Genomic DNA, 23,832 nt, shown 5'->3' on the forward strand with positions numbered 1-23,832 from the left:
TCCAAGGTGTCTTGGATCATTTTTGGGCAGTGCATGTGTGAGGTAGTCAGCTGGCAGGAGCCCTCTGATGATTTAGTGTAACTAGTGGGTGGGACTGTACATAGTTTGGCAGAATTACCAATATTTTTCTTTGAAGTTGCTTGTTTTGGGCCACTACTCTTTTGGTGTTTCTTCCCCTTGGCCTGGTTTGATCTAGTAGTCCCAGACTCCCATGTCTATTTTGAGTGGACCAGATTTTGCTTCTCGTCTCTAGGAGGAGGTGCTCATAACTCTCAAAGGCCTAGTGGGAAGATCTTTGAGAGTCATGAGTCATGAACGATATGGAAGAAAATGCAGAACAGAACCAGTGAAGAGCAAAGGTGCCATAGGCACAGTCAGAGAACACTGTATAACATCAGAGGTCCACGGTTGTTCAACGTCCTCCCAACGACTATAAGAAATATTGCCGGAACAACTGTGGACATCTTCAAGAAAAAACTAGACTGTTTTCTAAAAAAATGCCGGACCAACCGGGCTGTGGTGGGTATGTGGGTCTGCGGGCTGCTCCAAGCAACAGCCTGGTGGACCAAACTCTCACAAGTCAAGCCTGGCCTCGGGCCGTGCTTGGGGAGTAGAAGAACTCCTAGAACCCCATCAAGCAGTACAGTATTTTGTTGGTCAAATATGTATATAATGCATGTCAAACAAGTGCATAATTGCTTGTTACTATACCTGTAGTTTTAATAATTTGTAAACAAAAACTATTTTATTGTGATGTAATGGTTTTTATACCAAGATGCAAATCAAGTTAAGTTGAAAACCTACTTTATAATTTAAGTAATTTGATCTACTTGTAGACCATGCATACCATGTAATTTTGTTTAGCTTAGTGGTTGGAATCGTCTGGGTTCTATTTATGTGAAGCTTCCAGTGAACTGTATGTTAACAGCTGCAAGTTAATTTTCGTATAGTATAAAGGGGATATACACATTACCTAGACAAGTATAACTGGATGTATCACTAGTCATAGGTTACATTAGCTATACTGTGTACAATTTATAGAAGTAGATGTTTTGTTTCCATAAAGTATTTACATTGTACTTTTCATTATAAAGGAATGGCACTGAGAAACCTAGGGACAGCTTTATCAAGGCTGTCTTTGACTACCATCACCAGAGGTGAGTATGGAGCTTACATATTTTGTTTTTATCTTCACTTGTAGGTATAGGAGTGGATGACTTCTGACACCTGTTAGCAGGTTGAGAGCTTTTGCTTCCCATATCTCATGGTAATCTTTACCCTACTAGTTTTCTCTGGAATAAGACCCACCAATCGGTTAACAACCAGGTACCCAATTACTATTGGGTGAACAGGGGTGAATAGTTAAGGATTGGCACTACTAGAGAAGATAAGAAGCTTGGATGATTATCATGCTCTTCAAGATGACCTGGACAGAATAAGCAGCCATCTTCCTGTTTGGGTCATACAGTACTGTACTTACAGTAATAATGAGGACCATAGTACCTTACCTTGAGGTTACCTTGAGGTGCTTCCGGGGCTTAGCGTCCCCGTGGCCTGGTTGACGACCAAGCCTCCTGGTTGCTGGACTAGTACATACAGTATACTGTATAAACGTACAATGCAATTAGAAAGTTAAAATCTGTACTATTGAAGTTGGACAAACCGGAACAGTTTCGTATTTATGTTGCAAAGACAACCTACACTAACGTAAGAAACTTAGGTTACTAACGTAACCTAACCTTCTTAGGCCAAATACACGCTATCTGAGGCCTAATATAGTACATGTGTGCTATGCTAGACCTAAGAATATTTAAGTTTGCTTTTTAGCTTAATTTTTTTTTGGACTCTTATAAAGTGAATAGTACCAAGTTTTACTATCAAATTGCTTAGTACTTCAATGTTTGTATTATGGTGCACATAGTTACAAAAATTACTATCTAATCAAGAGGATGGGTTGAAATATAAGTGTATAAAGCAACACTTGGCAGATGGAATTTAGTGTGAATAAATGCCATGTTATGGAATGTGGAATAGGAGAAAATAAGCCACACACAATTTATAAATTATGTGAAAAGGCTTTAAAGATCTTTCCTGGTCTCAGGCTGGGCTCAGGGAGTAGAAGAACTCCCAAAATACTCTCCAGCTATGCTCCAGGGGTGGTTTTGGATAGAAAACTGTCACCTGAGGACCACATAAAGAACATTGTGTGAGGAGCCTATGCTGTGTTTTCTAACTTCAGAATCTCTTTTTAATATTTGAATAGCAAAATATTAAAGCAATTATTCACAACCTTTGTGAGTCCAAAATTGGAATATGCAGAGGTTGTATGGTGCCTATATATAAAGAAGCACATCATTAAACTGGAAAAAGTACAAGGACGTGCAACTAAATGGCTTCTGGAACTGAAAAACAAGAGTTACTAGGTCAGTGGTGTTAAATATACCAAAGGTTGTAGATAGAAGAAAAAGTGGTGATAAGATTACTATGTACAAAATAGTAACAGGAATTGACAAAATTGACAAAGAATAATTTTTCAAAACTGCACCTTCAAGAGCAAGAAGACACGAATTCAAACTAAGGAAACAAAGGTGCCGAAAAAATATTAGATACCGGGTAATTTACTTTTGCAAACAGAGTGGTAGACAGTTGGAACAAGTGAGAAGATGGTGGATGCCAAAGCTGTTAATAGTTTCAAAGATCTCTGACCATGCTTCCTGGTTAACCAAGCTATTGGACATTGCTGGATGCAGCTGATGTAGTAATTACAGCCTAGTTGATCAAATACCCATAAGTTGGTGTTTATCAACTTACCTCTTAATGCTGAAAAAGAAGGGAATTAAATTGCTTGAACCTTTAATATTTACAGGAGCATATATGGAGCATATTAAATATTTTTTGTCAGGAATGAATGCTAGTACAGTATCAACTAAAAGCATGAGAACACCAGTTTGGCTAGAGCTTCAGTTGTACAGTAGTTATTCAGTAGCAACGAAAATAAGAATCCATGGCCAATTTGTTAAATTAAAATACTTTAAGTACAGTACTTGTTTTATAAATACCGATCATATGATGTTTACAATATTGAGATGGCCAATCAGCACTTTGCTGGCCGACCCTGGGCTGGTGTAAATTAAAGAATACTGACCTGTCTTCACACCTCTTGTGTTTTTACCTAGTTTAACCCTTGAACTGCACAAGGGTTACAGGGGCATTATCTATATACACAAAGGAAATTTTTCCAAAATAGTTTTGAGCATAGGAAAATGTCAACAAAATCATGTCACTTTGGGTGCATCGAACAATCAGTTCTGAATGAGGTCATCACATCTCGTTCAAAAACGGGCAGGTCGGTATCGGAATCGCCAAGTCACTTACAGACTCGGGTGCAAGATTGTCATTAATTTTGTCCTGTGTAAGTGATATGTATTCGTGAAAAATGTCACAGTACTGGGTTGGGAGTTACTGTTCCGTCCTTCAAACTAACCACCTGTGAGCATGGTGGGTTACCCTTAATTTGTTGGGCACTGATTGGGAACCATGTGCACCCACAGGAGTTTCTAATGTTACAGGGTACCTAAAGCATCTCTGGATGGTGTGTGCACCATGGGTCGAACATCTAAGGATGTTGTGCACAATGTAGGGGTTAAGAGTGCTGTCTGCAGTCACAATCACTTCACTGACAACTGAAATGTATTGTCATTGGACTCAGTCACAGTCACTCAGTCCAGCCACAGTCATCAAAGTTATCAGTCCACACACTTCACAGCTAGTCATATGACTGTCAACAGTCACTCGAGCACAATCAGGTTGTCTCGGTAGGTGGATCAGCACTTGTCAAATTCCTCAGTATGTTCCTTCATTCTCTTCCTCCAACACGCTTTACAATTTTTATTTAATGACTGTATATCTGGTTACGTCCTGTATGTGTTCATCTCCATGTCACTTCTTCATCAACTGATGTGCTTCGGCCTTCCTCGCTAACGGCATCCCTTTTAATCTTTTCCTGCAGTTGTCACATATCATTTCTTCACTATTCACATGTGGCAGTTCTACCTCAGCATGTAGGTTCTACCTTAATTAGAAGCAAAGTAATGACTTTTGTTTCTTTGAGCTTTCAAGGTGCAAAAGTGTTGCATTTTTTGCTATCACAATGGCAATCCTGCTGTATGAATGTCATGCATTACTGAGGGCTACAATTTTGCATATATATATATATGATCGTGTACTTTAAACATCCTATCAAATTTCATGTAAATCAGAGATGGTAGGGTTGGGAGCTGTGAGGATTTGGCTCTGATGAGCTGTGACCTGGAGGTAGAGAAGGGTGGGAGGAGATTGTAAAAGGGGGTGGGGGTTGCAAGATCAGAGAGGTTGCAAGGCAGGGAATTGAGGGGACAAGTTACACGGCGGAGACGGGGTATTGGTTGTGAATCGAGGGCAGTGAACAAGTTTCGATGGGAGAAGCACAGGTGAAGGGAAAGTTTAGAAATGGGAAATACAGTGAGAGTTAGGAAAGCAGGCAGGCTGTCCACCTTACTGACATCATGTGTGGGTGTAGGCAGCTAAGCTAAGCTTGCTCTCTCTTGTCGGGAAGCTGTGAGTGTGTGAAAGGTTCCTCAGGTGGAATGCATTGGGCAGTGATGTGGTAGAGTTTGATTCCATACACAGTTTTAAATGTAGATATGATAGAGCCCAGTAGGCTCAGGAATCTGTACACCAGTTGATTGACAGTTGAGAGGTGGGACTAAAGAGCCAGAGCTTAACCCCCACAAGCACAACTAGGTCTGTACACAGTGGTGGCTGAGTGGACAGCGCTCTAGACTCGTGGACCAAGGGACCGGGGTTTGATCCCCGCAGCCGGCTGAAACAGATGGGTAGTTTCCGTCACCCTGATGCCCTTTTACCTAGTAGGGCTGCTTCCTGTGTACTCACCTAATTGAGCTTGCGGGGGGTTGAGCTCTGGCTCTTTGGTCCCGCTTCTCAACTGTCAATCAACTGATGTACAGATTCCTGAGCCTACTGGGCTCTTATCATATCTACATTTGAAACTGTGTATGGAGTCGGCTTCCACCACATCACTGCCTAATGCATTCCATCTGTTAACTACTGACACTGAAAAAGTTCTTTCTAATGTCCCTATGGCTCATTTTGGTACTTGGTTTCGACCTGTGTCCCCTTGTTCGCGTACCACCCGTGTTAAACCGTTTATCTTTACCCCTGTCAATTCCTATGAGAATTTTGTAGGTAGTGATCATGTCTCCCCTTACTCTTCTGTCTTCTAGTGTTGTGAGGTGCATTTCCTGCAGCCTTTCTTCGTAACTCATGCCTCTTAGTTCTGGGACTAGTCTAGTGGCATACCTTTGGACTTTTTCCAGCTTCATCTTGTGCTTGACAAGGTACGGGCTCCATGCTGGGGCCGCATACTCCAGAATTGGTCTTACATATGTGATGTACAAGATTCTGAATGATTCCTGAATGCTGTTCTGATGTTAGCCAGCCTCGCATATGCCGCAGACATTATTCTTTTTATGTGGGCTTCAGGAGACAGGTTTGGTGTGATATCAACTCCTAGATCTTTTTCTCTGTCCGTTTCATTAAGTACTTCATCTCCTATTCTGTATCCTGTGTCTGGCCTCCTGTTTCCACTGCCTAGTTTCATTACTTTGCATTTACTCGGGTTGAACTTCAGCCATTTGTTGGACCATTCACTCAGTCTGTCTAGGTCATCTTGTAGCCTCTTACTATCATCCTCTGTTTCAATCCTCCTCATAATTTTTGCATCATCGGCAAACATTGAGAGAAACGATTCTATACCCTCTGGGAGATCATTTACATATATCAGAAACAGTATAGGTCCAAGGACTGACCCCTGCGGGACTCCACTTGTAACGTCTCGCCAATCTGAGACCTCACCCCTCACACTGACTCATTGTCTCCTGTTGCTTAGGTACTCCTTTATCCAATGGAGTACCTTCCCTTTCACTCCAGCTTTTTCACTAGCCTCTTGTGTGGTACTGTATCAAAGGCTTTCTGACAATCCAAAAATATGCAGTCTGCCCACCCTTCTCTTTCTTGCCTTATTTTTGTTGCCTGGTCGTAGAATTCAAGTAATCCTGTGAGGCAGGACCTGCCATCCCTGAACCCATGTTGATGCTGTGTTACAAAGTTCTTTTGCTCCAGATGCTCCACTAGCTTTCTTTGCACAATCTTCTCCATCAGCTTGCATGGTATGCAGGTTAGGGACACTGGCTTGTAGTTCAGTGCCTCCTGTCTATCCCCTTTCTTGTATATCGGGACTACGTTAGCTGCTTTCCAAATATCTGGCAGTTCCCCTGTTACCAGTGATTTGTTATACACTATGGAGAGTGGTAGGCACAATTCTTTTGCTCCTTCCTTTAGTATCCAAGGGGAGATTCCATCTGGGCCTATAGCCTTTGTCACATCCAACTCTAGTAAACACTTCCTTACTTCCCCGCTGGTAATCTTAAACTCTTCCAGTGGTTCCTGGTTAGCTATTCCCTCTCTTATCTCTGGAATTTCTCCTTGCTCTAAAGTGAAGACCTCCTGGAATTTCCTATTCAGTTCCTCACACACTTCCTTGTCATTTGTAGTGAATCCATCCGCTCCTATCCTTAATTTCATAACCTGTTCCTTTACTGTTGTTTTTCTCCTGATGTGGCTGTGGAGCAATTTAGGCTGAGTCTTTGCCTTGCTTGCGATGTCATTTTCGATGTCATTTTCGTATTGTCTTTCTGCCTCTCTTCTCATCTTGACATATTCCTGGAATCTGGTATCTTTCTCTGCTCTCCAGTGTCCTGTTATTCTGTATCATGTCATCATATGTCATTTAATACAATCAGTATCATATAATACATCAGTATCATATAATATGTCTTGTTATTTCGTAACAGGACAGGAATGTGTGTGTGTGTGTTTCTGCATGTGCGCGTGTTTGTTTCTGCGTGTGCGTGCGTGTGTGCTTGCAAACGTACGTGTGTGTTTACTAGTTGTGTTTTTACGGGGGGTTGAGCTTTGCTCTTTCGGCCCGCCTCTCAACTGTCAATCAACTGTTTACTAACTACTTTTTTTTTTTTTTTTTTTTTTTTTTTTTTTTTTTTTTTTTTTTTTTTTTTTTTTTTTTTTTTTTTCCACACCACACACGCACACACACACACCCCAGGAAGCAGCCCGTGACAGCTGACTAACTCCCAGGTACCTATTTACTGCTAGGTAACAGGGGCATTCAGGGTGAAAGAAACTTTGCCCATTTGTTTCTGCCTCGTGCGGGAATCGAACCCGCGCCACAGAATTACGAATCCTGCGCGCTATCCACCAGGCTACGGGGCCCCCCGCTATCCACCAGGCTACGGGGCCCCTAGCCACACCTACCCCTGTGTGTGCTTGCAAACGTACGTGTGTGTGCGTGTGTGCTTGCAAACGTACGTGTGTGTGCGTGTGTGCTTGCAAACGTACGTGTGTGTGTGCTTGCAAACGTACGTGTGTGTGTGTGCTTGCAAACGTACGTGTTAGTGCGTGTGTTACGGGGGTCCCATAAATGTCTACCTCTACCCAAAATGAGCCACTTTGAGATTTTAAATGTATATGATATACTGAACAAGAATTTGATAATATTTTACCTCACTCTGTACACCTGAAGAATTGAGCAGAGAGGGGTACCTACCTGTCAGCCTCCCGCTCACACAACCAGGTGAATAATTACGATGGCTGGATGACAAAGTGATCCGTTATCACCTCCCACGTGGTGATTCACTAATCCAGTAGATTGATGATGGCGGTTCTTCTCTATCTAACACAAATCTCTGGAGTCAGTCACTGTATCGGTGCGTCTGTTGTGTTACAGTTCACCAATTTACTGTACCACTGATCACTTGACCCAATATGTAAACAAAGCCTCGTGGGCCCTCCCACGTGGCCTGTCTGGTGAATTTACTGCTTAACACAAAGTTCTAGCGATAGCACAGTATTTTTCTTTCCTATTCGTGGCAGTTATACACTTTGTGAAACCCCTAGATCTGTGATCTGTGACTAGCCTTAATTAACCAAAAAATATTGGTGTTTAACGTAGTGCGTGACCCCGCGATCCTCCCTTCACGGCTGGCTCGACTCGCCCACCCACCTATGTGTGTGTGGAGAAAAAAAGAAAACAAATAGTAGTTAGTAATAGTTGATTGACAGTTGAGAGGCGGGCTGAAAGAGCAGAGCTCGACCCCCGCAAACACAACTAGGTGAATACATGGTGAATACAAAGGTGTCTGCAGGAGCTGGATGTGACAAAGGCTGTTGGGCCTAACAGAATCTCACCATGGATACTAAAGGAAGGTGCATAAGCACTAAGTGTGCCACTCTCTATGGTGTATAACAGGTCACTAGAAACAGGAGACCTACTAGAAAGTTGGAAGACAGCTAACGTAGTTCCAATATACAAGAAGGGTGACAGGCAAGAGGCACTGAACTACAGGCCAGTTTCCCTAACTTGTATACCATGCAAGGTGATGGAGAGGATCGTGAGGAAACGGCTCGTAGAGCATCTGGAGGGAAATAACTTAGTAACGCACCACCAACATGGGTTCAGGGATGGTTAATCATGCCTCACAGGTTTAGAATTCTATGACCAGGCAACAAAAATTAGGCGGGAAATAGAAGGGTGGGCCGACTGTATTTTCCTGGACTGCCAGAAAGCCTTTGACACAGTACCCCATAAAAGGCTGTTAAAAAAGTTGGAGCAACATGCAGGAGTAAAAGGGAAGGTGCTCCAGTGGATAAGGGAGTACTTAAGCAACAGGAAACAGCGAGTAACGGTGAGCAGGGAGACATCGGAGTGGCGAGGTGTCACCAGCGGAGTCCCACAGGGCTCAGTACTTGGACCCATCCTGTTTCTAATATATGTAAACGATCTTCCAGAGGGTATAGACTCGTTCCTCTCAATGTTTGCTGATGCAAAAATTATGAGAAGAATCAAAACGGATGACGATAGACAGAGACTACAGGACGACCTGGACAAACTGGAGGAATGGTCTAGAAAATGGCTGCTAAAGTTTCAACTCGGGAAAGTGTAAAGTAATGAAATTTGGCGAAGGGAGCAGGAGGCTGAACACAAGGTACCATCTGGGAGGTGAAATCCTGCAAGAGTCAAATAGAGAGAAAGATCTGGGGGTTGATATCACACCGAACCTGTCCCCAGAGGCCCGCATCCAAAGGATATCATCAGCGGCATATGCTAGACTGGTCAACATAAGAACTGCCTTTAGAAACTTGTGTAAGGAATCGTTCAGGACCTTGTATACCACTTATGTCAGACCAATCCTGGAATATGCAGCTCCAGCCTGGAGTCCATACCTAGTTAAACACAAGAAAAAGTTAGAGAATATTCAGATAAGAAATATTGCCGGAACAACCGTGGACATCTTCAAGAGGAAACTAGATTTATTCCTCCAAGGAGTGCCGGACCAACCGGGCTGTGGTTGGTATGTGGGCCTGCGGGTCGCTCCAAGCAACAGCCTGGTGGACCAGACTCACAAGTCAAGCCTGGCCTCGGGCCGGGTTTGGGGAGTAGAAGAACTCCCAGAACCCCATCAACCAGGTATCAACCAGCGGTATGCCACCAGGCTCGACCCGGAACTGAGAGGTATGAGCTACGAGGAAAGGCTAAAGGAGCTGAACCTCACGTCCCTGGAAAACAGAAGAGTAAGGAAAGACATGATAACCACCTACAAAATTCTCAGGGGAATTGACAGCGTGGACAAAGACAAACTCTTCAGCACGAGTGGGACACAGATGGAAACTTAGGACCCAGATGAGCCACAGAGACGTTAGAATGAATTTTTTCAGTGTCAGAGTAGTTAATAAATGGAATGCATTAGACAGTGATGTGGTGGAGGCTGACTACATACACAGTTTCAAATGAAGATATGATAGAGCCCAGAAGGCTCAGGAATCTGTACACTAGTTGATTGACAGTTGAGAGGCGGGACCAAAGAGACAAAGCTCAACCCCCGCAACCACAATTAGGTGAGCACATGGGGTGCAGGTTTTAAGGCGGAGGAGGGAGGGGAGGGAGAGCAAGTTGCGAGGCGGAGGTGGGAGGGGGAGCAGGTTACGAAGGGGGGAGAGAGGGGATTAGGTCTCCAGGTGGGGGCGAGGGGGGTATAGATTTTGAGATGGAGGAGGGGGGATGTTACAACATGGGGGAAGGGTCGAAATATTAAATATCGAAAAGGGTATTACGTGGCGAGTGGTGTGGGGGATGTGTTGTGAGGCGGGGGATTGGGTATGGGGTGGGATGTGTGCGACGCGGGGGGGGGGGGGGAGGTCATTTGCTAGACGGAAGATTGTGGGGAGGCTGATTCCGAAGTGGGTGTGGGGGTGACAGGCGGTTATGACGGTGGGAATGGAGGTTATCTTGAAATGATTTCGGGGCTTAGCGTCCCCACGGCCCAGTCCTCGACCAGGACTCCTTTTTGTTACACCCCAATAAGCAGTCTGTAGCAGCTGTCTAACTCCCAGGTACCTATTTACTGCTAGGTGAACAGGGGCATCAGGGTGAAAGAAACTGCCCATTTGTCTCCGCCTCCACCGGGGATCGAACCCGGAACCTCAAGACTACGAATACGAAGCGCTGTCCACTCAGCTGTCAGGCGCCCAAAGGGATTATGGAGGGGTTATCTTGAGATGATTTCGTTTTTTTTTTTTTTTAGTGTCCCCGCGGCCCGGTCCTCGACCAGGCCTCCACCCCCAGGAAGCAGCCCGTGACAGCTGACTAACACCCAGGTACCTATTTTACTGCTAGGTAACAGGGGCATAGGGTGAAAGAAACTCTGCCCATTGTTGCCGGCGCCCGAGATCGAACCCGGGACCACAGGATCACAAGTCCAGTGCTCTCCACTCGGCCGACCGGGGTTATACCTTGCGTGTAGTGAAAGGATGAATGCTATGTTGACCAAACCACACACTAGAAAGTGAAGGGACGACGACATTTCGGTCCGTCCTGGACCATTCTGGACCACAATCGACTTGAGAATGGTCCAGGACGGACCGAAACGTCATCGTCCCTTCACTTTCAAGTGTGTGGTTTGGTCAACATATTTCAGCCACGTTATTGTGACTGCTCATCTGCATATGAATGCTATACTCCTGGTGACCCGTCCTCCTTGAATCCTTGTCAAGACACTTTTAAACTGCTGATGGTTTTGTCATTCACACCTTCTCGCTTAAATTGTTCCAACAATCACATTGTTCCAATGTGTTCGATAAAATGTACCTTCCGATATCTTTTCGGTATATTTGCTTTGTAAACTTAAGTTCGTAGTTATTTTTTCTATTAGTTTCATGTTTTAAAATGTCCTCATATCAACTTTGTAGATTCCTCTTGCGATTTTGTATGTGGTGATCATATCTTTTCGTTTCGTTCTACTGGTTTTGGCATGTTTAAAATCTCAAGTTTGTCCTCATGTCTTGATTTTCAGGTCTGGAAGCCATTAGGTAGCATGTATCTGCACCTTTTCTGTTTTGTTGATGTGGTCTTTTAGATATGGACACCATGCTCACACCAATTTCGGTCTCACGAATATCGTGAATAATTTGTTTAGTGTTTCCGATCCATGTGTGTGTACGTGGATACGTTCGTGTTTCAATGCCTCCCCATTCTACATGAACTTGCCCCTTGAACTTGCTGTGCACCTTGTCTTAAACTAGCCTGTCTCACAACCAGCCGTGCCTATCCCCTCCCTCCCAGTCCACATTACATTACTTTATGCACCGTGTCCCCTGCGTGCTTGAAATACGAGTCTCACTTTAATGCCAAATTCCAGCCTTATTGTGTGGGTCGTTCACGGCAATTAGTTGAGCCACAGTATGTTGAGCATTCCATTATGTTGCTGTGATTAATGTGAGTGTGCGTGGTGGTGTTATGTTTGCATGCATTAAGCTCTTACCCCCTTCCTTGTACGCGTTAAAAGGTAGGAGGTCTGTGATTTGAGACTGGTCGCTGTAAGCACTAGGGTAGGTGGATGTAAAAGTAAAGTTAGGATTTGCGACACTAGTAACTTACCCAGTTGCATGTTCTGCTGCAGACGGGCTAAATGGATGGCGACGCTGGGAACTTTCGATTCGTAAGATCTGTTTTGTCGGATCATTGCATAGGATTTGCGCAACTTTTGTCCCACACAAGGGTAGCTATTACATCCTTGTTTAGGTGTTTTTTTAATATTGATTAACCTTCCACTTAAAAAATGGAAATTAATTGAGATCAAAGAACTGTGATATATTTTCTTGTTTAACTCGTGGCACAGTTCGACCAGATAATAGGTATCGATTGACTTCAAATCACCTCGTTGCGTGTAAACACGATAGAGCAACTTTAGTTTTAATTTCAGCGGTCTTAAAACAATACATAATAAAATCTATAACAACTTATATAACTAATTATCTTTTGTTTGCCTAATAAGCAATGCATTAATCCAGTAAACATTACCTAACAAACACCGTATTGCAAATGTTTAATACTCGATAGTTTGTAAATAGTAAATAATTTAATTTACTATTACGCATTGTAAATAGTTTAATACCAAGAAATCACTGAATTCCTTACGTTGGTTGACCCCCAAAGACGCATTGATCAGTTTTAACGTACTGTGTACTCAAAATAGTTACTTTCTTGAATATAAATTAATATTATAAAATTTTCAGCATTGTTAGGCGTAGGTTAGGCGTGTATGTTGTGTTGGCAATTATTTGTATTGACAATATCTGGCTGAAGCATTTATAAAAGTACGGTTTGAACATAGAAACCAAAGCAAATTTTGAGAAAGTTCTAACATCATCTAACCAGTCCTCGACTCTATAGTCCATTCCATCCCGCTGTCGACCACAAAGACGCATTCATCAATTTTAACATGCTGTTCATTCAAAACAGGAATTTTTTCAAATATAAAGTATTATTATAATATATTAGCATATTGTACATATATAGGTATAGGTTAGGTTAGGCGTTTAGGTTATGGTGGCGATTATTTGTATTTGTAGCACGTGGGTGAAGCATTTACAGCGGTATGGTTTGAACAAAAGTCGTCAGTGAAGCACTTGTTCCGAAAGTGTTCGAACGAAATCAGTCGAGTCGTGTGTAAACCGTTTTTCATTCATAAACAGCGGGTTTGGCGGGTAGATGGAATCACTTTTGGGTCTTTGTTTGGAGGACGGGCTGCACTATCATGTTGTAAGTCGTGTGCTCACCATAGCCCGTCCTCATAAACAATGACTAAATAACGCACCTTCCTTATTAATCCAGTCGCTAAACCCCTTGCTTGCGTATGAATAACGCTTTATGCACAACTCGTCCTCAGGCCAGGCTCGTTAAAGCAGGGGCCGTCCCCAAAGACGCATCCATCAATTTTAACGAATTTTTTATTAAAAATAGGTTTGTTCTCTTATATAAATTAATATTATTAAAGTTCTGTGTATAGGCATAGGCATAGATTAGGTTTATAAGTTTTATAACCAATTATTTGTATTTGTAGTACGTTGGTGAAACTTTTACAAGTTGCGAATCGACAACCTTTCCTCAGACTAGGCTTATCCAGACTGCAACCGACCCTAAAGATGCATTCATCAATTTTAACGTACTGCTTATACAAAGTTTGTATTTTCTCATGTATAAGGCAGTATTACATATTAGAATGTGTTGAATAGTGAGGCCTAACCCAAGTTAGGTGGGTAAGTTCTGTTTGTACTTGCAGTACGTGGGTGACGCATTTAGAAAGGTGCGATTCGAGCAGAGGACGTGAACGAAGCCCTCTTATCTTTAGGTTACCATGAGATGGTTTCGGGGCTTAGCGTCCCCGCGGCCCGGTCCTAGACCAGGCCTCCTTTTTGTTACACACCCCTACGAGGTACCTGTCTAACTCCCTGGTACCTATTTACTGCTAGGTGAACAAAGGCATCAGGGTGAAAGAAACTGCCCATTTGTTTCCGCCTCCACCGGGGATCGAACCAGGAACCTTAGGACTAAGAATCCGAAGCGCTGTCCACTCATCTGTTAGGCCCTGCTCGAGATAACAACATACGTCATCAGTTGAGTCGTCTATAAAGTGTTTTTCCATCCATAAGCATTAGGCGGCTAGATTACAGCCCGTCCTCCAAAGACCCAAAAGTGATTCCATCCACCCACCAATCCCGCTGTTTATGAATGAAAAACGGTTTACACGCGACATCCAATTGATGACGTTCGAACAGTTCCGGAACAAGTGCTTCACTGACGAATTTTGTTCGAAGCACAACCCTGTAAATGCTTCACTTCTGTGTATCTATGTATTTACGTATGTAGGTTAGCTTAGCAATTTAAAAGCGCTACAATCACCTTCTGTGGTTGATTGTTCAATAAATCCCTGAATTATATGTTTAATAAATCTCTAACCCTGTCCATGGAGGACAGAAGAAAATGTATATATGCTGCTTAGCATTGTAAATGTGTGGCCACGTCTGTGGTAGAAAATAAACAAAAAATGCTTCACCCACGTACTACAAATAATTGCCAACAGAACCTGAATACCTAACCTAATCAATGCCTATATATGCATAATATCCTAATATATTATAATATTAATTTATATTTGAGAAAATTCCCGTTTTGAATGAACAGCATGTTAAAATTTATGAATACGTCTGTGGGGTTGACCGCTGGATGTAATGGACTTGAGTCGAGGACGGGTTGTGGATTAACAAGCATTCATTCAGCCTTATGTTACTGAGATCGGCCTGGTTTTGTCCGTTGTGGCAACTAGACGGGCTGCTCGCTTACCCCGACAACCCAGCCACACATGTTCTGAAGTGGATTGAATTTAGAGTGCAAATAACTGGGTCGGAATACTTACAAACTGTCGACAAATTATTAAGGTGATTTTATTAGTTTCGCCTAACTACATTCCTCATATACCCCCTTTTTCGAATTAAAATGTAGCACTTGGAGAGGGTTTAGGATAGAGCAAAGAGGAATGGTGCCCAACCATTTGGAGGGTTGATTACTGAACAACACAAAATTTATGACATTAATTATGCATATTTTAATGATTTTTGTGACTTTAGCTTTGATGCTGGCGTAAGTAGTGTGAGTACCCGCAGTATTGCATAATGATAGTGTAGGCTACGTATTATCTAAAATGATTTCCCGTGCCAGTATGTTTCCAGCTAGAATATGCAACCAGTGTAGTCATTATATTTAAATGAGGCGAACCTATACAAAGTTAAATATAGATTTAACAATGTGAAAAATTGATATTAGGTTTGGGTTTGCCTAAAATACTTAAAAGGAAATAAACTGTGGAATGTAACTACCCACCTACCCAGTCTACTTTGATGTGCTTCCAGGAACTGTCCCCCAGCAGCTCGGTCTCTGTAACAGGCCTCCTGATTGACGGTCTGGTTCCCTAGGCTGTTGGTCACCACTGTTGCTGTTTAAGATTCAGCTACTCGGAACAATAGTTGCAAGTAGCACGGGCTATGGTGAACCCGTAGTGGACTTGCCTGGCACAAGAGCGGTCACTACTGCTCGCAGTCAAACGTACAGGTTCATCACAGACAGGTTGATCAGGCACTCTTTGGAAGTGTTTGCTTGGTTCCCACTTGAGGACAGGTCTGCTAGTAACGCCTCTTATATTTAGAAGGAAGTTGTTGAAAAGACGCGGGTCTTTTAGTATTTATACAATTTTACTTCTTCTACTCCTATTTTTCAGGAGGTTATTAAAACCTTCCCCGCCCCTCTCTCCTCCCCGCCCCCTCCCCCCTCCCTCTCTCCTCTATTACCCCCACAAGTCTCTTAACCCCCCCCCCATTCCGCCACTCTTCCCCCCACCCATCCCGCCCCTCTTCCACCCCACCTCCCATTCCGCCAATCTTCCCCCCCCCCTCCCATCCCGCCACTCTTCCCCCCCCCCTCCCATCCCGCCACTCTTCCCCCCCCCTCCCATCCCGCCACTCTTCCCCCCCTCCTCCCATCCCGCCACTCTTCCCCCCCTCCTCCCATCCCGCCACTCTTCCCCCCCTCCTCCCATCCCGCCACTCTTCCCCCCCTCCTCCCATCCCGCCACTCTTCCCCCCCTCCTCCCATCCCGCCACTCTTCCCCCCCTCCTCCCATCCCGCCACTCTTCCCCCCCCCCCTCCTCCCATCCCGCCACTCTTCCCCCCCCCTCCTCCCATCCCGCCACTCTTCCCCCCACCTCCAATCCCGCCACTTTCCCCCCCCCCCCTCCTTTTTTTTTGGGGGGGGGAGTAAAGAGGAAGGAGAGGCATAGGTGACGGGAAGTATAGAAGTGGGAAATACAGTGAGAGGTATGAAAGCAGGCGGGCTGTCCGCCTTGCTGACACCATGTGTGGGTGTTGGCAGCTAAGCTAAGCTGGCTCCCTCTTGTCAGGGAGCTGTGAGTGTGTGAGAGGTTCTTCACATGTGTTTCACCATATATGGATGTCCATAGATGAATACTGTGTAGCATTCATATATACACACTCCGATGCTTCCACACATGTTATTCTGTTTAAGGCTCTTTATTTTATTATTATTATTTATCGAGTTGTCATACATATTATTTGTCGAGTTGTTCATACATACACATATATGAACTGTTCATATATATACATATATAACTCATCTGGGGATTATATACTGTGGGGCGGGGTTTTCGTCCAGAGAATCGAGGCTCTTGGGCCACCAGCTGTGGGAGCGGGGCGTCTCATCTTGGAGTAATCTTTCAAACATTGGGTCCTCTAACATTTCGATGGTGTTCCACACCCTGATGGCTTGGTGCTGCAGTCTGATATTTAGTGGCTGTATGTTCAGGAGTTCGTGGAGCTCCTGGATTGTCTGATCATATGGTGGACGGTGTTTTGCTGCTCTCCTTAGCGCCTTATTTTGTACTGCTTGCAGTTTCTGCATGTTAGTTTTCTTTATGGTGTGTAGTGGTACTGGGGGATATTCTAGGTGCGGCCGAACTAGAGCCTTATATAGGTGGATCTGAATGTTAGTACTGAGGCTTCGGAATCTTCTCAGTTTTCCTAATGCTGCTTTGGCTTTGTTTAGTCGGTCCCTTACATGAATTTGTATCCCTGTTCTATTTATCATAAGTCCCAGTATTCTGCCTACCTCCGCATATTGGATGGGCTGGTTATCAAGGATGATGGGGTCAGGGTTTCTTTTCGCAATGTGTATTATTTGGAACTTTTGTTTGTTGGTGCTAATTTTCCATTGCTTCTCAAAGTTGTTTATGAGTTCAATTGCTGCCTTGGTCTTGTCGGCTAGTAGCGGCTTTGATGGGTCCGGTTGGCATATTATTTGGGTAACATCATCAGCGTATGTGATGTATTCTCGATGTTGGGGTTGGGGTAGGTCAGCTGTATATATGTTGAATAGAGTGGGGGAGAGGCAGCTTCCTTGTGGTACTCCACTTTTCAGTTCTATTACGTCACCCAAGTAGCTGCCGATATTAAGCCTAGCAGTTCTATTGTCTATAAAGCTGCAGAGAGTAGCAGTAAATCTCTCAGGAAGCCTTAGTTCAGATATCTTATATTTTAGGCCTGTGTGCCACACTTTGTCGAAGGCTTTCGAGACGTCTCTAAGCACTATATTACACTGATCTTTTTTCGACACTGCGTTGGCTATATGCTGGTAGATCAGGGCTATAGCTGTATGGGCCCCTCTGCGGTTTCTAAACCCATGCTGCCTGGTGTTATACTTCCCTTCCTCTTCCATGTACTTCACAAGTCTCTGATTGATAATTTTTTCGAATATTTTACCTGGTACTTCGAGGAGGGAAATTGGCCTGTAGTTTTCAGTTTGGGTTGGAGGTTTACCTGGCTTGGGGATTAATCTTATTGTGGTATTCTTGAAGTATGTGGGGAATAGTCCAGATGCAAGAGCTGCATTTAAGATACATGTGTATTGATGGAGTCCCCCCCCCCTCCCATCCCGCCACTCTTCCCCCCCCCTCCCATCCCGCCACTCTTCCCCCCCCCTCCCATCCCGCCACTCTCCCCCCCCCTTCCATCCCGCCACTCTTCCCCCCCCCCCTTCCATCCCGCCACTCTTCCCCCCCACCTCCCATCCCGCCACTCTTCCCCCCCACCTCCCATCCCGCCACTCTTCCCCCCCACCTCCCATCCCGCCACTCTTCCCCCCCACCTCCCATCCCGCCACTCTTCCCCCCACTCCCATCCCGCCACTCTTCCCCCCCCCCTCCCATCCCGCCACTCTTCCCCCCCACCTCCCATCCCGCCACTCTTCCCCCCACTCCCATCCCGCCACTCTTCCCCCCCTCCCATCCCGCCACTCTTCCCCCCCCTCCCATCCCGCCACTCTTCCCCCCACTCCCATCCCGCCACTCTTCCCCCCCTCCCATCCCGCCACTCTTCCCCCCCCCTCCCATCCCGCCACTCTTCCCCCCCCTCCCATCCCGCCACTCTTCCCCCCCCCCTCCCATCCCGCCACTCTTCCCCCCACCTCCCATCCCGCCACTCTTCCCCCCCCTCCCATCCCGCCACTCTTCCCCCCACCTCCCATCCCGCCTCTCTTCCACCCCCCCCCCATCCCGCCTCTCTTCCACCCCCCCCCCATCCCGCCTCTCTTCCACCCCCCCCCCATCCCGCCTCTCTTCCACCCCCCCCCCATCCCGCCTCTCTTCCACCCCCCCCCATCCCGCCTCTCTTTCACCCCCCCCATCCCGCCTCTCTTCCAGCCCCCATCCCGCGCCTCTGCCACCCCCCCCCATCCCGCGCCTCTGCCACCCCCCCCCATCCCGCGCCTCTGCCACCCCCCCCATCCCGCGCCTCTGCCACCCCCCCCCATCCCGCCTCTTTTCCACCCCCCCCTCTTTTCCACCCCCCCCCATCCCGCCTCTCTTCCACCCCCCCATCTCGCCTCTTCCACTCCCCCCCATGTCGCCTCTTCCACTCCCCATCCCGCCTCTCTTCCACCCCCCATCCCGCCTCTCTTCCACCCCCATCCCGCCTCTCTTCCACCCCCCATCCCGCCTCTCTTCCACCCCCCATCCCGCCTCTCTTCCACCCCCCCATCCCGCCTCTCTTCCACCCTCCCATCCCGCCTTTCTTCCACCCCCCCATCCCGCCTCTCTTCCACCCCCCCCATCCCGCTTCACTTCCACTCCCCCATCCCGCCTCTCTTCCACCCCCCATCCCGCCTCTTCCACCCCCCCATCCCGCCTCTTCCACCCCCCCATCCCGCCTCTCTTCCACCCCCCCCATCCCGCCTCTCTTCCACCCCCCCATCCCGCCTCTCTTCCACCCCCCCATCCCGCCTCTCTTCCACCCCCCCATCCCGCCTCTCTTCCACCCCCCCATCCCGCCTCTCTTCCACCCCCCCATCCCGCCTCTCTGCCACCCCCCCATCCCGCCTCTCTTCCACCCCCCATCCCGCCTCTCTTCCACCCCCCCATCCCGCCTCTCTTCCACCCCCCATCCCGCCTCTCTTCCACCCCCCATCCCGCCTCTCTTCCACCCCCCCCATCCCGCCTCTCTTCCACCCCCCATCCCGCCTCTCTTCCACCCCCCCATCCCGCCTCTCTTCCACCCCCCCCATCCCGCCTCTCTTCCACCCCCCCCCCCATCCCGCCTCTCGTCCACCCCCCATCCCGCCTCTCTTCCAACCCCCCCATCCCGCCTCTCTTCCATCCCCCATCCCGCCTCTCGTCCACCCCCCATCCCGCCTCTCTTCCACCCCCCCATCCCGCCTCTTCCACCCCCCCCATCCCGCCTCTTCCACCCCCCCCCATCCCGCCTCTCTTCCACCCCCCCCCCCATCCCGCCTCTCTTCCACCCCCCCCATCCCGCCTCTCTTCCACCCCCCCCATCCCGCCTCTCTTCCACCCCCCCCCCCATCCCGCCTCTCTTCCACCCCCCCCATCCCGCCTCTCTTCCACCCCCCCCCCATCCCGCCTCTCTTCCACCCCCCCCCATCCCGCCTCTCTTCCACCCCCCCCCATCCCGCCTCTCTTCCACCCCCCCCATCCCGCCTCTCTTCCACCCCCCCATCCCGCCTCTTCCACCCCCCATCCCGCCTCTCTTCCACACCCCCCATCCCGCCTCTCTTCCACACCCCCCATCCCGCCTCTTCCACCCCCCATCCCGCCTCTTTTCCACCCTCCCCCATCCCGCCTCTCTTCCACCCCCCCCCCCATCCCACCTCTCTTCCACCCCCCCCCATCCCACCTCTCTTCCACCCCCCCCCCCATCCCACCTCTCTTCCACCCCCCCCCCATCCCTCCTCTCTTCCACCCCCCCCCCATCCCTCCTCTCTTCCACCCCCCCCCCCATCCCGCCTCTCTTCCACCCCCCATCCCGCCTCTCTTCCACCCCCCCATCCCGCGCCTCTGCCACCCCCCCATCCCGCCTCTTTTCCACCCCCCCCCATCCCGCCTCTCTTCCACCCCCCCCCCCCCCATCCCAGTTCTCTTCCAGCCCCCATCCCGCGCCTCTGCCACCCCCCATCCCGCCTCTCTTCCACCCCAATCCCGCCTCTTCCACCCCCCATCCCGCCTCTCTTCCACCCCCCTCCATCCCGCCTTTTCCACCCCCCCCCCATCCCGCCTCTTCCAACCCCCCCTCCATCCCGCCTTTTCCACCCCCCCATCCCGCCTCTTCCAACCCCCCCTCCATCCCGCCTCTCTTCCACCCTCCATCCCGCCTCTCTTCACCCCTTCCCCATCCCGCCTCTCTTCACCCCTCCCCCATCCCGCCTCTCTTCACCCCTCCCCCATCCCGCCTCTCTTCACCCCTCCCCCATCCCGCCTCCCCCCCCCCCGCCATATCCCACCTCTCTTCCCCCCTCCCCCATCCCGCCTCTCTTCCCCCCTCCCCCATCCCCCCTCTCTTCACCCCTCCCCCATCCCGCCTCTCTTCACCCCTCCCCCACTTACGGGCTATTCATGCCCGTGCCACCTCTTGGGTGGCTTAATCTTTATCAATCAATCCCTCCCCCATCCCGCCTCTCTTCACCCCCCCATCCCGCCTCCCCCCCCCCCCCCGCCATATCCCACCTCTCTTCCCCCTCATGCCCCTGCCCCACTTCCTCGTAGGTGTGGTAGACAAAGGTGTGACCGGAGGTGGACACTGGCGGTGACAATAGCACCTGGCCAACCATTCACTGACCACCGCCCCACACCTGCTAGTTTAATAATTCAAGGATAATGAAGGAGCCAGAGTTATGGCGGCTCACTACTGTCTGCCTCTACAATTGAGACGCTCTTCTAAAGGGACTAGTGCTGTATTGTTGGCTTCAAGCCCAGCATAATTTATTCTCCTGAGAATTACTGTTTGTTGTGTTTACGTTTACGGAATGAGTGTAATATCGTCATTATACACTATAATGTGTGTCATAGTAGTGTCTTCTTGATATTTTGGCAGGTTAAGCCAAAACCTGCATAAACTATCTACATCTACAAGGGAGGATGTCTATCCCCAGATTAGAGGCCAGGTACTTGGAGTAGGCTCAACCAACTTTGCAGGGTAAAGGTCTGGTATAAGGGATGGACATAAGCTGGTCGGGGTCGGTCCTATTGGTCCTATTAAGGCTGTAAGGCAAAATAATGAACCCATACCCCACTCTCCTTCTCAACCCTCACACACCCTGGTGGGCGTTGGTGGCTGAGTGAACAGCACGCTGGATACATAGTCCTGTGGTCTGGGGTTCGGTTCCCGGCGCCGTCGGAAACAAAAATGGGCAGTTTCTTTCACCCAAGTGCCCTTGTTATCTAGCAGTAAATAGGTAACAGGGGAGTTACAGCCGTTACGGGCTGTTTCTTGGAGGGGGTGAGAAAAAACAGCAGTTAGTAAGAATTGATTGATAGACAGTTGAGAGGCAGGCCAAAAGAGCAGAGCTCAACACCCCCCCCCCCCCCCCCCCGCAAGCACAACTAGGTTAATACACACACACACACGCACACAAATTGGTGAAAGGTAGCTGTCTGGGTCCCTAGATTTCTTCAATTGAAAGAGATGAAAGTAAAAAAATAATTAATATCCCTGAAAATTTTCACAAGCACTTCAAATTCCGCATTTCTGAATGGTATAACACTTCCTGTTTTACTGCTGTCAATGCATTATATGAGGACCTGGTCACTGAAGTAACTGCTTTTTACGACAATATTGTAAAATCCACAAGACCCAAAACAGTGAGGAAGGGACAGAGATGGTTCACTGACTCACGCCTTAAGCCCCTGCATGAGAGTTCTATTCCTAGCTGAGTAGTATAAAACACATAAAACAGCTGACACCCTCAACATATTTCTTAAGGCCAGCCGAGAGTTTAGAGAGCTAAAGGAACAGGTGTATAACCAGCACTGGGAACAGTTTTTGCAAGGCATCAATCATGCAACATCCTCATCTCAAATGTGGAATAAAATTAAAAAGATTTCTCATGCTAGCAGTCGTCAACTTGATCACCATTCACCTGAAGACTATGCCGACATGCTGCTTCAACAATATGCAAGCACTGCCAGTATAAGCAGCCTGCCCCTAGATGTACAACGCCATCTCGCTAGTACCAAAATATATCGTAACTTCAAAATTGAAATTGCCTGTAGTGAAATAGGGCCTGATGATAACTGGCATAACCCCCCTTTGAAATTAAAAATGCACTCAAGAAAGGTGAGACTACCTCTCCTGGAGAGGATGGCATCACATACAACACCATGAGAGTACTTGCTGAGCTCCCAAATATCCCTTTGCTAGAATTGTTTAATCAAAGTCTAAGGCAGGGTGTCTTACCCGACTGCTGGACACAGGGACTCATAATACCCATACCCAAGCCCAATTCACAAAAATTCAAACTCATTTCTCTGACGTCGTGCATGTGTAAAGTTCTTGAGAGAATTATCCTCGACAGACTAATGTTTCAAATCAAGCCCCACCTTGCTTCTAACCTGTATGGTTTCCTTCCTGGAAGAAGCACTCAAATTTGCTTTGCTGAATATTTTATCAGAGAGGGACCAAGCTCTCAAGCGGCATTTATTGATCTCCAAACTGCTTTTGATACAGCAAACAGAGAAATAATCTTTGAACAACTAGCCTCTTTTGGAGTTAAGGGAAGACTGTTGACATGGCTCAGGGGTTACCTGACTAACAGAACCGCCTCAGTCCTTTTCAAGGGGGTCAAAAGTAAGCTTTGTGCACCCTTTGTGTTAGGTACACCCCAGGGTGGAGTGCTAAGTCCTACACTGTTCAATGTTCTGATGCACAAATTAACAATTGATATTCCCACACTACCTGACGAAGCCATCATCTTTTATGCCGATGACATATGCATTGTTGCAAATACCCAAACTAGACTGCAAGCTCTACTGGATTCACTCGTTGCTAAAAGCATTGAATGTCTTCTTGTTATCTCAATAACTAAATCCAGAGTTCTTCATCCCCAAGAGAAAACTTATGTCTCTATAACTTTCAAGGTCAACAACCAGAACATTGAAACGTGTAGGCAGCACAAATACCTTGGAGTTGGTATTAACAGTGACATTGTAAACGATCTACACCGTAAGTTAAAAGAAAGGCTAAAACCATTTTTTTTATTATTATTATTATTTTCTACCACAGACGTGGCCACACATTTACAATGCTAAAACCATTGAAAACACTTACTGGTAAAAATATTGATATCAATATTAAATATGCTAGACTATTCTATATGATGTTTGTTAGATCTCTCGTTGATTATAATGCTTTGCACTTCATTAATTTCCCCTCCTTTGTGTTGGACAAACTTGAAGTAGCACAAAATGAAGCCATGAGGATAATTCTTGGTGCCCCAAGATGCACAAGAA

The 23,832-nt window shown here is 47.2% G+C and overlaps 1 protein-coding gene across 2 annotated transcripts in view; it reads left to right on the forward strand.

Annotated features, from left to right (window-relative positions):
- Positions 1 to 23,832, forward strand: part of tko (technical knockout) — a 38,678-nt gene that overhangs the window by 3,760 nt on the left and 11,086 nt on the right. For both annotated transcript variants that reach the window (XM_045740250.2, XM_045740249.2), the window contains exon 2: positions 1,095 to 1,157. In XM_045740250.2, coding sequence (XP_045596206.1) covers positions 1,097 to 1,157 — 61 coding nt within the window. In that variant the 5' untranslated portion in view covers positions 1,095 to 1,096. The remainder of the gene's footprint in view (positions 1 to 1,094; positions 1,158 to 23,832) is intronic.

Source organism: Procambarus clarkii, chromosome 26 (assembly GCF_040958095.1).
Source record: "Procambarus clarkii isolate CNS0578487 chromosome 26, FALCON_Pclarkii_2.0, whole genome shotgun sequence".
Taxonomy (NCBI): Eukaryota; Metazoa; Arthropoda; class Malacostraca; order Decapoda; family Cambaridae; genus Procambarus; species Procambarus clarkii.